At 41.5% G+C, this 14,540-nt stretch overlaps 1 protein-coding gene across 1 annotated transcript in view; it reads left to right on the forward strand.

Annotated features, from left to right (window-relative positions):
• Window positions 1-5,704: 5,704 nt before the first annotated feature.
• The window catches only part of LOC139640993 (solute carrier family 23 member 2), a gene marked incomplete at its 5' end in the record, with an annotated part of 33,022 nt that continues 24,186 nt past the window's right edge, over window positions 5,705-14,540 (forward strand). Inside the window, 2 exons of the mRNA XM_071515200.1 lie at window positions 5,705-5,854; window positions 11,555-11,712. Coding sequence (XP_071371301.1) covers window positions 5,705-5,854; window positions 11,555-11,712 — 308 coding nt within the window. The remainder of the gene's footprint in view (window positions 5,855-11,554; window positions 11,713-14,540) is intronic.

Below are 14,540 nucleotides of genomic sequence, written 5' to 3' on the forward strand. Positions count from 1 at the left end.
CTGACATGTTTCAGGCTGGGTTTTTTTTGATGAAATTAAAATAATGATAAATAAATAGGATATAGTCTACATTATCAGTCTGTCTGTCCTGTGTTTGCATGGAAGTGGCTTTTCAATGATGTTGGGCAGTTTGGGGCGAATACCATTTTGTGTGGGCGTGTCATATGGGCGTGGCCAGGAGACACAACAGCAACAACAATGGTGGAAAGCAGTAAGAGATGAAAGACCAGCGAAAAAACATGCAGCAAACAAGACCTGTTTAAAAACATGGTGAAAAGCAACGTTGCCTTTGTTCTTTTACCGCAAAGTGGCTGCAGTCACAGTCTGGTGACTTCAGTCTCAGGATGGGTGTCGTTTCAAGGCAGACCGCTCATCAAAATGAGTGACAACCGGTGGGACAGGAACTTGACCAACTGAGGGGGAGGAGGGTGGGACTAACAATACTTTCCCTGTCTCAAGGAGGACAGTTGGATATTGTAGCTTTGATCCACAGTCCCAGGGTCTGCTTGGGAAATTACCTCCAGGCAAAAGTCCAGGAGTCCTAAAAATCTACTACTGTCTGGTGAGTGTTGGACTCAGCTGACCTCTGTGGCCTCTAGGTTCAAATGTGTTTCCTCTCCTGTGGTCAGCCGTTATTGTAGTACAGATGCAAAACCACTAGATGGCAGCAAATAGCCAAATTATTCCTGCGTGTTGAAAAGCTTGTACCATGAGAGTGAATCAAATGCAGTGCGGATGGCTCGGTATTTGTACGGTATCAGCCGCAAATGTTGCTCTCACTGACACCGCCATGTGACCTTGTGTTAGAGAAGGAAGGAAGGATACGACCCACAACAAGATTGTTTTGGTTTGATCTAATTTAACAGCAGACTGGCCCGCTCAGACACAGGTTACAGACCGAAGCCTGTCCTGAGAAAGGTTGCGGCATGTGGCTTCCTGCCTGATCTTGGGAATCTGTGTGCGATATCCCTAACTAGGCCGGAGTCTGGACTTTATCGTGTGTGCTGGCGCTTTACCACCATCTCTTAGCGTATGTGAAGAAAGCAGTGCTGAAGTTACCATTGAGAAAGGCATTGGAGAAAGGCATTGGAGCTCTCTTGTTACTTGTCAAAAACAAATCACCCACAGCCTCTCATTAGTGCATATATTACATGAATAATTATTGATATGGCGCAGGATTAGCAGATAGATAGATAGATAGATAGATAGATAGATAGATAGATAGACGAGTCAGAGATAGTTTGATGATCGTTTCAAAAACAGTGCTGAAAACCGATGGTGCTCAGTAATTTCGGGAGATGTGAGCAGGGGTGTAAACCTTTGCTTTCTGACCCGGTGTTTAATCTTTATCTCCGTGCACCAGGGACTGCTTCAAAAAAATAAAATAAACTCCTAATCCCGCCGAGGGACGCCCTCAGCAGGATTAGGGCCACAGCCCATAATCAAAACATTGGGGGTTTGAATAATCTCATGACCTTGTTGCATGTCATTCTCACTCCTCTCCCCTTCTCACTGTTCACCCTATACTATCCAATAAAGCAGACATTCCACACAGGAGATGTCTTTATGTGTTGTAATCTACATCCACAGTTACACTTCAAACGGACCCGTCCTCAAAAGAGTTTGTACGAGCCATTTGGAAGGTGATCTGTCCCATGTGGATTGCGTTAAGAGGTACCTGACCTCTTTATATTTGAAGACAGCACCTTGTCTCGTATATCAGGTCGTCTTTATGGACCATCCGGCCTCGTTTACCATTATCACAAAACTGCTATGACTCACTCACACACCTGGCATCATTAAATCCCAAAAGATGAGTTGTGTTATTAGTGTCTGTGTTATGTTGTCAAATAAAAGCGTCTGAATATTAAATCTCACGGCAAAATGTTCTGGAAAATTTGCCTCATACGATTCCTTTGCATTGCATGTGATGTCCCGTTGTCCTTGTACTGTGTGTCAGTATGTGCTTTGAAACTTATCCGCTTATTCCTATTCAGGGTCACAGGGGGCTGGAGCCTATCCCAGCATGCATTGGACCGAAGCCAGGGAAGCATCTAGCACAGACACACGCTCACATTCATACCTATGGGCAATTTAGAGTCTCCAGTCCATCTGACTTGTATGTTTTTTGGAAAGTGGGAGGAAACGCAGGCGAACATGGGGTAAACATGCAAATTCCACACAGAGAGGGATCGGAGCCTCCGCTATGTATTTACAGTAATATAAGACCACACTGGAAATTAGGGGTGTAATGGTACGCAAGACTCACGGTTCCGTACGTACCTCGGTTTTGGGGTCATGGTTCAGTATCTTTTTAGGTTCAGCAGGAAAAAAAATCGAATGCAAAAGATAACAGTGCTTTTCATTAATTTTGAAAAATGTAAACAGTGGCTTGTGTGCCATAATTGCGGCAAACTAAATTGCGGTTTACTTTCAAAACTAAAAAGTGAACATACTGGTTCTGAAATATTGAATACAAATAAATGTCCATTAGAACAAGTGCAGCATATTCAAAGTGGTTATTATCTGGTTTTGAATTATCACTTGCCTTTAGAAAATTCTTATTGAGTTATTGAGTTTTCACAAAAGAGAAGATGTTTAGGTTTGTTTCTAGTTAATTTATGTTACCATTGAGAGAGAGAGAGAGAGAGAGATATATATCTGTCCCATAGGCGTGCCAAAGGTTGCCTAAACACAACACTGGAGGAGAAAAATCCTAAACAAATAAAAGTGACTGCTTTGATGCGAGAGCGCCTGTAGAGAAAGTGAAGATGGACGGTATGAAGTTAACCCCTGTAGTGGAAAGGTTTACAGTGATCCGTCAGCCTTGTTTCTACAAAGACAATAACAGAGATGAGGCTCGGGACGTTGTTGCCTCGGCTGTAGGAGCACAAGGTAAGTACAGCCAGTTTTCACAGGATGTTTCTCCTGTGTGTAGAGCATCCTACTCAGGAAGGCTGCTGCAAATGGATCGCTTAGTGGCTGCGATAATATAATACTTCCATGACTGGCTGAGCGCTTTGATGCAGGTTTTGAATTTAAAGATCCAGTTCAATGATTTTTGATGGTTAGATGGTACAAAGCTTATAGGACCGAGTGAGAGGCGAACCGTCCACTGCAGACAATATTTCTTCTCTATCTTTGGGGAACAAAAGTGTGATTTTTGACTAATTTCGCAAACAGCTGGCTGGCTATTGTCTGACAGCCTCTGAGACACCTGATTAACTATGCATACTGTCGACCAATCAGAGCATTCATTAAAACCTTGGTGTAGATGATATCATTTACACCAGGAAGTAGACTGGAATTCTAGATCTTTTTGATTCTGTTGACAGCCAGAGGGAGAGATTTTCAAAGGCTGTTAGTCAAATTTCCACAGTGCTGACGGTTATAATAATTTGGGTAACTTTACATCAAAGTTACCCATATTGTGTAAAACAGGATTCCCCTTGCCTCTTTGATTATAAAGGAGTTGGATGGTCTATCTAAACATCATGAAAGTATCAAAACGCACGGTCACCAACTAAATCCACACAATCTATAGCAAGCCTCTAAATGAGCCGTTTGGACTTCCGTAACTTTGTGGCGTCACAAAGGTTCGCTCATTATCATTTTTGTAAGAAATAATGGACTAACAAAGTGTTTTTTTCAAAGTGGTTGAGCGGTTGTCGTTGTTTATTACCGGAGGCTGCGGTGTCTCACGTTTCACTCTTGAAACGGTTAGCCAATCAGAACAGAGGGGTCATTAATATTGATGAACCTTAAAGACACAACAACAAAAACAGCCTGTTCTTGGTAAGGCTCAGAGAGATGCTGGAAAATGATTGAGAGTGTTTTTGGTACATGACACCACACACACAGCTTTGAATGGACCTGAAGACAGAAAATAAAACACTGGAAAGTGTAGAATATGGGACCTTTAAATCGTACCATGAAATTGAGAAATGCAATTCAATTAAGTTCTGCATACACGCTTAGCAAGACGCAGGCTGCAATTGTTCGGTCTGTAGGGCGTTCCGAACCGTAAGTCCTGCACCAAACAGTTCAAAACGAATACATGTACCGTTACACCATCACTGGAAATACAATATTCTGTATTCTTATCCTTTATTATGATCAAGCGTTGTATTTGACCTTGCCAAAATGAGTTACCAAAAAAAAAAAAGTATATATATATATATTCTTTACAAGAATAACCCTAACTGTCTTTTCAAGAATGACCCTATAGCTCTAGGGGCTGGAAGACAGTAAGATCTCAGATTTAACAGTTCTCTTGGTGCTTGAATGTGTGTGCTGTGGTGACTAGCAAAGATTAATGATCCTACCTCTGCCCTCTACATTATTTGGTTGTCGCTTTGCTTTAAAATGCCTTATCTTACCAGTGCCCACATTTATAGTATTGGTGGCCCCAGTGGGACTGAGACCCCTAACCCTTGCTTGGTAAGTCATGTTCTGGGTATTTGAACTCAAAGAACCACAAAGTGCCTGTAAAAAACATCCTTTGTTCTGTCAATTGGTGAGTCATATTTGAGGCGCTGAACAAAATGTATGCACTTCCCAAACCAAACCTTTAAGGTACAGGGAAAACCTAAAGTCAATATTGAACAAAAGCAAAAGAGCACCTGCCCAGTCTTGCTTCCAATAATCTTATAGAAAATATCAATCCAACGTGGGTCTTTGTCAGGTAATCCAATGGGTGGCAGGGTGACCAGTGTAGAGACCGTCCTGAAAATGCAAGGTTACAAGTTCAATCCCCACAACAGGTAACCGCCCCATTAGCAGCTTTAGCGTCTTGTAAAAACATCCTTAAGCAAGACAACAAACCCCCAATTGCAGCTACAAATCCCTAAAATGTAAACATTAGTAAAACCCAAGTGCAGTGTGTGGATGTTCTTTTTTCTTTGTGAAGAAGTCACAGCTGAACATTACTTTCACTGTACTTTGTGTTGCCTATTTCTTTTTACCTTTATACATCCAGAGACATGTTTTTCAGCAATGCCATTCATGAATTTGTGTCATCACTGCGAATGAATTGTTGTCTTCTTTCAGTCTGATCATTTCATTAAAGTGCATAAAAGCTTAAATTACTGTTCATTTCTCACAAATTATTACACTTTTCTCAAAAAGAGTTGAATATCCCACACATCATAATTCTCCATTATGTATGTTCAGTGGTGACCCACGCCTACAGTACAGTGACTGAGTGCCTTTTGCTTTCTTGGAACACACACACACACACACACACAACCACCCTAACTTAATGTTTTTGAACTCCCCTACTTGTAATTTATACATTCTTTTTTTTTTTTTTGTACAAATCTCCTTGTGGAATTTTTATATAATTTTTTTTATCTCTGTTAGTCATCTTCATCTGAGCTGAACCAAAGCTAAAAGATCTAGATTACAGCGGAGATATAAGGCTTTCCCCAAATGCACCTTCTGTTTGACAGACAAAACAAAACAAAAACATAACCATTAGGGAACCTTTTGGCTCGGTGAGCATCTCTGGTATGCTCGCTTTAGTAATTTATTGTTGTACCAAGTGTCTATTGTTGCAGGTTTGCTTGAAGGCGTGCTTGTGTGTCAGGAAATCTAGGTCAGGGAGTAAGTGTCCAAATACAGACTGGGTGGATTTTTTTAAATTTATTTGACATTGCTTAGATGTATGAGGATCTTGATTGCTTTTACTGTGTTTCTTTCCAAGGGCCCGGACAGTGATGAACAACCAGAGAGAGTTGACATCAGTGAGCCCCACTCCGAGGCCCTGGAGGAGGATGTGGACAAAGGTCTGGACCTGGTTTACTCCCTCAACGACAGGCCGCCCTGGTACCTCTGCATCCTGCTCGGCTTCCAGGTAACCTAATCGCATGTCTGTTTTTTTGACTAATAGCGGTAGTCGCTGTCAAAGTCCTCGTTCATGTGTTTATCCAAGCCTCCAACCTCCATATCCTGCATCCATTCTCCATTAATAGAGATGGGACGGTATGCTTTTCTCATGATATGATACGATACGATGTGGGTTTCAAAATTCAATACAGCTACGATATGATGTAATAAATCAAAATTCAATGACAACAAAGTATGATTGTGCATAATTATGCTTATTTCTGACCCACAGATTTTTCTAGCGATGGCATTGGCTTGCTAGAAAGTAAACAACAATTTAAAAATGTCATTACAAAGTGAAAATAATATCATTTTTTATAGAGAGCTTGTGACATTGTGATGGTCAAGCGTCTCATTTGTAATTACTACAGCAGAATAAAATGAAGCTGATATCGCAATTCATTTTTCTGCCCCATGATACATTATTGTCACAGTTTTGTATCGCGATATATTGAATTTCGATATATCGTCCCATCCCTATCCATTAGTACTGCAGATAATCCTCCATTAAACAACTGCATTAGGATGAAATATGTGAAATATACGAGAGAAATCCTGTTTTTTCTTTTTTTTCTGTTTTGTTTGGGGCGGTGTGGAGCAAAAGTGCATGATAATGTACTAATGTCATAATACTGATAAGGTACTATAAAGCGATTACTCTTTTACAGCAGTCCAACTCTGATTAGAGGTAAACATATGGGCATACATATGGAGTTCCAAAATGAAATGCCAACCACACACTACTCCTACAAATTCATTTTAAACATATATCATTGTCAGTGAGTACATGCTCAGATCGGTGAACTTTGAACTAGATTTTTATGTTCCCCTTCATTGGACTAATTACTGGAAGAAGCACAGAGGCTGCAAGTTTTTACTGTTTCACAAGAACCCATTTGAAACACGATAAGAAATTGTTTTATTATTATCTGGAATGTAATAAAATTATATTATATTCCATAAACCATCTTGTAACCCCCCCCCCCCCCCCCCCCCCCCCACTCTCCCTTTCTGATTCAGCAACATGAGCCTGATTTGATAAGAACATAATTGACTTCAAGGCCTATAGTGCATGATAAAGAAGATCAGAAGGTCATGGGTTTGAATTCAGAGAAGAGCAATCATGCCGCTGGAGTCATACAGTATAATTAGTTCCAAGGAAAGGCTAAGGCGTGGTGCTGATCTCGGAAGCATCCAAGCAGGTCATTCTCTTGGAACTCACCGTTCCCTGGGAGGACCGCATTGAGGAGGCCAACGAGAGGAAGAGGGCAAAGTACGCTGAGCTAGTGGAAGAATGCCGAAGCAACGGGTGGCGAGTGCGGTGCGACCCCATTGAGGTGGGGTGCAGAGGGTTCGCAGGCCAGTCCCTCTGCAGGGCCTACAACATGCTGGGCATCACAGGGGCCAGTAGGCGAAGGGCCATCAAGTTGACCACCGAAGCAGCAGAAGTTGCTTCAAGGTGGCTGTGGATCAGGAGAGGAGAGCCGTGGGTGGGGTAGTGCTACCTGGACACAAGCCGGGACTTGATCAACCCCGGCTGGGTCGCCTGGGAGAGGGTGTCTGATTGTTGAAAGACCCGAAACACCCAATGACCCCAGGTAACATCACTGATGATGTGTCCAGGTGCATCACAAGATGATGTATGTCACAAGTTAGAAGGGAACCCTGCAAAATGCATGACTTCTGGAATCTGAAGTGTTGGTAAACATAAAGTACCACATTGAGGTGTTTTTAATGTCTAATATTTTCCTTTTTCTTGTGCATGAAGGGCTCTAGGTTGAACTACAAACACAAGAAAAGCCTACAGAACTCATGACAGTGTTGCAGGTGTACTGTAGCTGTAATTCTTAAAATATTTGTATGAAGGATTTATTGCTTACACAGTGGGTTCGTTTAAAACTGAGATTGGTCAGTGACACATACTGATAATTACCATAAAGCATGGCTATCGGTTGATGTGCCAACTCCTTTGGTAACATGGAAGCCAGTTAGTTATCGATATTTGTTGTTTTCTCCACATTTTAAGCCTGGAAGAAATGCTCGTCTGCCAAGAAGGTTAAGAATGTGTCCCCATCATGCTTTGTTGTGTCATCTCCATCGGGATTGGCCAGCATGCATTGCAAATGGCTGTCAATGGACCAATATCAATTTGGATTGGCGGTGTTGTAGCAAATGGATTGTCGTTGTTGGCTGTTGGCTGGCTGGGGGAATTATTAAAGTTTCTGGTACACTGCAGTCTAGTCAATATTACACACACTTCAACGTATGAAACGTGATTATAGCATATAAATAGAGTACCAAATGAGAAGTCACAGAATAATAAGGAAAAATACATTCACAGCCCCTGCTTCTTTAACTTTTTTCTTCCATGTTTGGGGATAAATCCTAAGAGAGGATGGGAGGAAGTTCTCATGTAAACTCTCAGCCACCTTGGGGTCAGGAGCTCTGAGCTGCTGGCTAACACATGCATGGGAAAAATGGGAGATGCATTCTTTAAAAGAATGTGCCGCTTTTAACGCATCCATGTGTCTGGTTTGAGACACTGAGACATGCATGTCGTTACTTTTCAGAGCAACATATCTGAGCTGTCAGGTGAAAACTGTGTGTCTAAGAAAAACAGCCTTGTTTTTAACTTGATGACAAGGCATTTTTCAGTTTATCCAGTGGGGTTTTGAAAAGGTTTCATCAGCTCAAGGCTTGTAGAATTTTCTGAACCCATAGAGGAGCATGAAATCCTTCATTAGACGTTGAAACATGAAAATCACCAACACTACGGACGTTTTCACAACAGTGTTAAGTCAATACCAACATTTGCTGTGAATAGAATAGATTACAGAAGAGTAGAGCTTTATTGTCCACACAGAGAAACTGTCTTTGGCCTCACTCAGGATTCAACACTGACATCAGTGCATGATAACACATTAAAATCCTTAAAGAAAGCTTGCTGATATTAGGGAGAATATCATTGTTTCAGTTAACCGAAACTAAAATTATTCACCATTACTGCAAAGTCATAAAATTACAGACTCACTTGATGAGATCAAAGACGAGATTGCGCCTGCCATTCAAACCTCCCATGCAACACTTGCACTTGTTGAACTGCTGTAAATGCTTCGATGCCCAGAGGCATCCCAGAGGCACCGCAGCCTCCGGCAGCAGGCAGGTTTGGATGTTTTGCGAGCCGCTGGCAAGTGCAGAAGTGCAAAAAATGATGCTATCAGCGGTCGCTATTCACTCTTTGTGAATTCTGGTATGTTTTATTTTAAGGCCGATACTGATATTTTGAGATAAAAGCTGCTGATAGCCAATAGCCAACATTGTTTTTGCCAGTATTCAATTTGACCATTTTTATGCCAAGTATTCAGTGTTAATTCACCCCAGATTTTTATTCTCGGCAGTGTGGAAAAGCCTTTGAAGCCGCATTTAGACCATCATGGGACACTAAAACTCTCCATTGAAACCCAGACTGATGAAACTGAAGTTGTGATAGACTCTGGCATCATCACCGCCAGTACTGGGCCATATTACTGATGTTATAGATGGTAGTGATGTCACAACACACCATTGAGATCTGTATGTGTATAACTGGCTCACTCACATTTATAAAACCCTCCTTCGTTTCACAACCGCCTATCTGACAAATTTGTTACAAATCTTATCAGCTTCCCGTAACACCGGGTCTGTCCATCACATCCTGCGGGATAATGGGTTTCCAGAGTAAAACCTCCCTCATTCCAATTTTTCTGCTCCCAGTGACTGGAATGAGTTGCAAAAGACTTTGAAGTTGGACAATTTAATCTCTATCTCAGAGATTTAAAGGCACACATGCAACTGTTTCTCAGCATAAATGTTTTATTGTGTTTTTCTGATTCCTTCTGCAAACTACTAAAGACTTATTATCTTGCCTCCCAAATATTATCTTTATTACTTTATTTTATTGTTTTTCCTCTCCTTTCTCCCAATTTCCCATCAAGAGGCATTTTGCCTCTTGCCAGGCTGCCATTGTTAATCAAAGTGTTACGTTCTTGCAATGTTCTTACTTGACTTGAATAAAGCAAAAATAAAAGCTGCTCTGTAAGGCGGGGTGAGGCAGGTTTCTTTGAGGATTTTACAAATTATAATAATACATTTATTTATATAGCACTTTTTCTAAAAATGGTTTACAAAGTGCTTTACAGACAAGCATGAAATCAAACAAGATGATACAGCGACAATAAAACGACAGTAAAAAGAAGCACTGACAACTGTAAGAACAGTTAAAAAAAAGACTGATACCCCATAAGAGGATAAAAGGAAAAACATCCAATATATCGAATGTGGGCGACTTTCTCTGACTGATATCCAACTTCTACTAAATGATATTATCAGGCGAACCCTCATAACAGAACCTAAAATATGCCTTTTGGTAGACGTTTTTAACCACAGCGCCTCACTGTACCAGGAGTGCATGGGTGGCTCCAGTGGGAAGCAAATTCCCAGGTGACTCAAGAAGAAAAATGTTTTGAAAAATTCCAAGCGTGTGCAGGCAAACGCTTACTGTCCTCCTCCCACACGTGCGGTGGTCACAGTAAGAAGATTAGGAGCCGTTGGAGGCAAGTGGCTCCGGTGTCAGCGGGGTCAGCTCACCTCAGAGCCACAACAAAGAGCGCAATCTGGACTGGTTGATGACGAGGCACTTTGCAGAGCGATCGGATGCGTCATTCACTCAGCGGCTCCTCTTCAGTCCTATAGGTTTCCTTGTCCTAATTTCCTCTGTAATGAAATTTACCTTAGCTGGGGGCATCTTCCTCTGATTTACAGGAGTTGTAGGTTAGAAAATACCCCCATAAATCTGCAGTGGCATAGCCACATCTTTTTTTTTTCTTCTTTTGCTCTTATTCCTTTGACTCGAGGACAAATCCCAACACCCCACACTACACACACACACACACACACACACCACACACACACACACACACACACACACACACACACATCCACTTTGGTCGTAACATCCACTTTGCAACAGGAAGGAACTGGGGTTGATGGGAAATGTTAATTTTATTATCTTCATTTAGAGAGACACAAAATGCTTCACATACTGTATACTACCAGTACAAATTTTGGACACACCACATTTTTCTTCATTTTTACTATTTTCCACATTTTAGAATAATATTAAAGACATCAAAGCTTTGAAATTACACAAATGGAATTATGCAGTGACCAAAAACAGTGTTAAACAAATCAAAACTATCTTATATCTAAGATTCTTTAAAGCAGCCGCCCTTTGCCTTGATGGAAAGGCAAAAAGGCTTTGGAAAGAAATTCATACATAGGATCAACTTCACTATTTATATTTGTCTAAGAAACAAATTTCAAGCATTTAAGCAGAAGCCTTTAGATCAAAATGGCTTTAAGAGAATGAAAAACATAATACATTCAATCAGGTGTGTCCAGACGTTTGACTGGTGGTGTAGCACCTTTAAAAATGATTGGCATGGAGGTTGGCGAGAGTGGCAAAATCCTGACCCGTATTTAATATGAAAGGTGAGTCAATTAAATAGAAATAACAGATGAGGAGCAGCTGAGGTAAAAACACTGCTGAATAAACCAGTGGGAGAGGATCAAACTGGTGTGTGGGATTGTTTTCTCAGTTCCGCTGACCCGCTCTCCTCTGGCTCCGCAGCACTACATCCTCGCGTTCGGCGGCATCATCGCCATCCCTCTGATTCTGGCCGAGCCGCTCTGCATACAGGACAACAACGCCGCCAAGAGCCAGCTCATCTCCACCATCTTCTTTGTGTCGGGGCTGTGCACCCTGCTGCAGACCGCTGTCGGTACCAGGTAACGCCCCGCCACCTGTTCGTACACATCCACACACAGATAGAGTTCCTAAGAAATAGTCTGTACTCAACAGACCACAAACCACAAACATAAACACATGCCATCCACAGTCATGTGCACACACACACACACACACAAATGGAAGTGACACACACACACACACACACACACACACGCAAACCTGTGCAACACAAGCAGACAAGCACGCAGTCGTGTTAACATCAGACCACTAATCCACACTAAAAAAAAAAAAGACTCCAGATAAGTGTCTGTGTGTGTGTGTGTGTGTGTGTGTGTGTGTGTGTGCGTGTGTGTGCGTGTGTGTTTGTGTAAGAGTGTGTCAGTCAGATTTAAGATAACATCACAACACACAGCAGGCCCACAGAGGAGGGGGGAGCGCCACGGGTCAAGAATGCTTCCTAGATAGAGGACACTCCCCTAAAAACACTATTTTATCCCAACGTACACATATTTGCTTGAGTGCATCACACCCCCGCTGAGATATATTTCACTCCTTAAAGTCAGGATTATGACAATTTACGCCATGCTCCTCCAACCCCCCCAAACACACACATATATACACACACACACACACACTACATCTCCTTACAAGGTACCCTGAGTTGGCTTTACCAAGTTCATGCCCAGACAGAGCAGCGTTAGGTTGAGCTGTATTTGTAACACCTTGGCGTTACAGGTAAGCTAAGCTCATCCAGAGACCCCTGCAGCAGTTCATGGAGAGTTAATGCTGTGAGTCAGTCCGCCACCAGGCTCTACATGACACTAATACTGGAAACAAGATTTACCCATCAGGATCAGCTCTAAAATAGTTCCAGTTTCTCTTAAGGCCTTTTGCTTGCTTCCAAAGTTTACACGGCTTATTTCACAGTTTCGCTTCCACAATGGAGTTGTGAAATCCTGGCAACTATTTGGCACTTTGATAGAGAAATAATTCTGAAACTCGCCGACAGCTCCCACCACGCCCACACAGCGACTCTCTCCTAAACACGTATTATGCTGCAAGCACACACAAACAAACACACACACACACACACACACACATGCACGCACGTACCTTCCTACCCGCTCACCACTGCTGCTACAGTTTGCCTGAAAAAACAATAAATTCTTTTGTTGAGTTTCCTGCCTACACAGTTTGGCGAAAGTCAGATCCTTCTGATGAAAGGGACAGGAATGGGATCCCAGCAAATATTTTGGCGTTGAACATGTGTTCGTGTGATAGCATGCACCAACGTTGAAAAAGTGAGTAAATAAAACGGCAAATGAAAGTTGAGATTACATCTGTGGGCGTCCATATCCGCAGCCTGTTGTGGAATCGGAAGCCTGAATATGTTTGTTATCAATTCAAAACAGTTTCAAAAGCTTTTTAACAAACCATAATCTGATACTGTTAGAAAGTTTTGATGGTTTTGGTTGATGTCAAACTTAGTCACCTCCTGTACGTTACCATCCGTGAAATGCCTGCCATGATAAGGTTTCTGAATCATGATGATTCATCATGGGAGTCAGTTCAATCAGTTCAAAAGGAATTTGCACCGGTTTTGAGATACTGGAAGCAAAAATTCTCAGCATTTGTTAGCATTGGCAAATTTCTCTGAAAAAATTCCCATGTAACACCAAATATATAGCTGCTGATCATGATCTCATTTTTGACTTGTGCAGTGAAGCCTTTTTCTTCAACTACAATTCCATTGGTTGTTTTGCACATGGATGTGCATTGCCAAAACCATAAAGGCCCAAGGCTAATAGGCCTAATTATAGCCAATAACCCATACAGATGAGAAACCTCAATACAGACCGAATCTTCAAAAGTCTAATATGTGGCTCCGTAGCCTCTGCCTGTTTTTGGTTGTGTTAATTTATTAATGGATGAGACGATCCTCCTCCTCTTCCCTTATTTTCTTTCAGCCCACACGTACGCCACATCGCCATCTGTGTACCTGTAGTGTGTGAATGAATAATATGTAAGAGCATGCAAGACCGTCCAATTCTGATATGAAGGCCATAATCCAACACTTCCAAGAGGTTGTGGTTGGTCGGTTTATTCTAAAACAATTAGATGTTTATATGAGGTCCCGCCACTGGCAATGAGTCAGAAGTAGTCTGATTACTATCAATCAATCAATCAATCAATCAATCAGACTTTATTTGTATAGCACTTTTCATACAAACAAATGTAACACAAAGTGCTTCACAGACTAAAACTTGATAAGACACAATAAAACTAAGGAAACTTCACAGATGAGAACTTGGTAGGACACAGTAAAACTATGGAAACACCAGAGACAAGATTAAAACAAATAAAACAAGATAATAACAAGATAAAAACATTAAAAAATAAACAAATAAAAAATAAAAATAAATTAAAAACCTAAAATGTTCAAATTAAGATGTAAAAGATAGACTAAAAAGGTTGGTCTTGAGTTTGCTTTTAAAAATGTCAACACCCTCAGCAGCCCTCAGGTCTTCTGGGAGGCTGTTTCAGAGGCAAGGACCATAGAAACTAAAAGATGCCTTACTGTGGGTTTTTGTTTTGACTTTCGGAGTGATTAAAAGGCCAATGCCGGAAGACCTGAGGGTTCTGGTTGGCTCGTAGGCTAAGAGAAGGTCTGATAAATAGTCCATTAAGAGCTTTAAGAACCAGTAAAAGGATCTTAAAATCAATTCTGAAACTAACAGGCAGCCAATGCAGAGACTTTAAAACTGGTGTAATGTGTGCTCTCCTTCTGGTCCCGGTCAATACACGAGCAGCTGAGTTTTGTATTAATTGTAACTGACCAATTTTCTTTTTGGGCAGACCAGAGAGG

The sequence above is a fragment of the Centroberyx affinis genome, unplaced genomic scaffold (assembly GCF_046629955.1).
Source record: "Centroberyx affinis isolate AG114_WGS23_722 - 3 ecotype Tasmania unplaced genomic scaffold, CSIRO-AGI_Caff_v1 ptg000325l_1, whole genome shotgun sequence".
In the NCBI taxonomy this organism is placed as follows: domain Eukaryota; kingdom Metazoa; phylum Chordata; class Actinopteri; order Beryciformes; family Berycidae; genus Centroberyx; species Centroberyx affinis.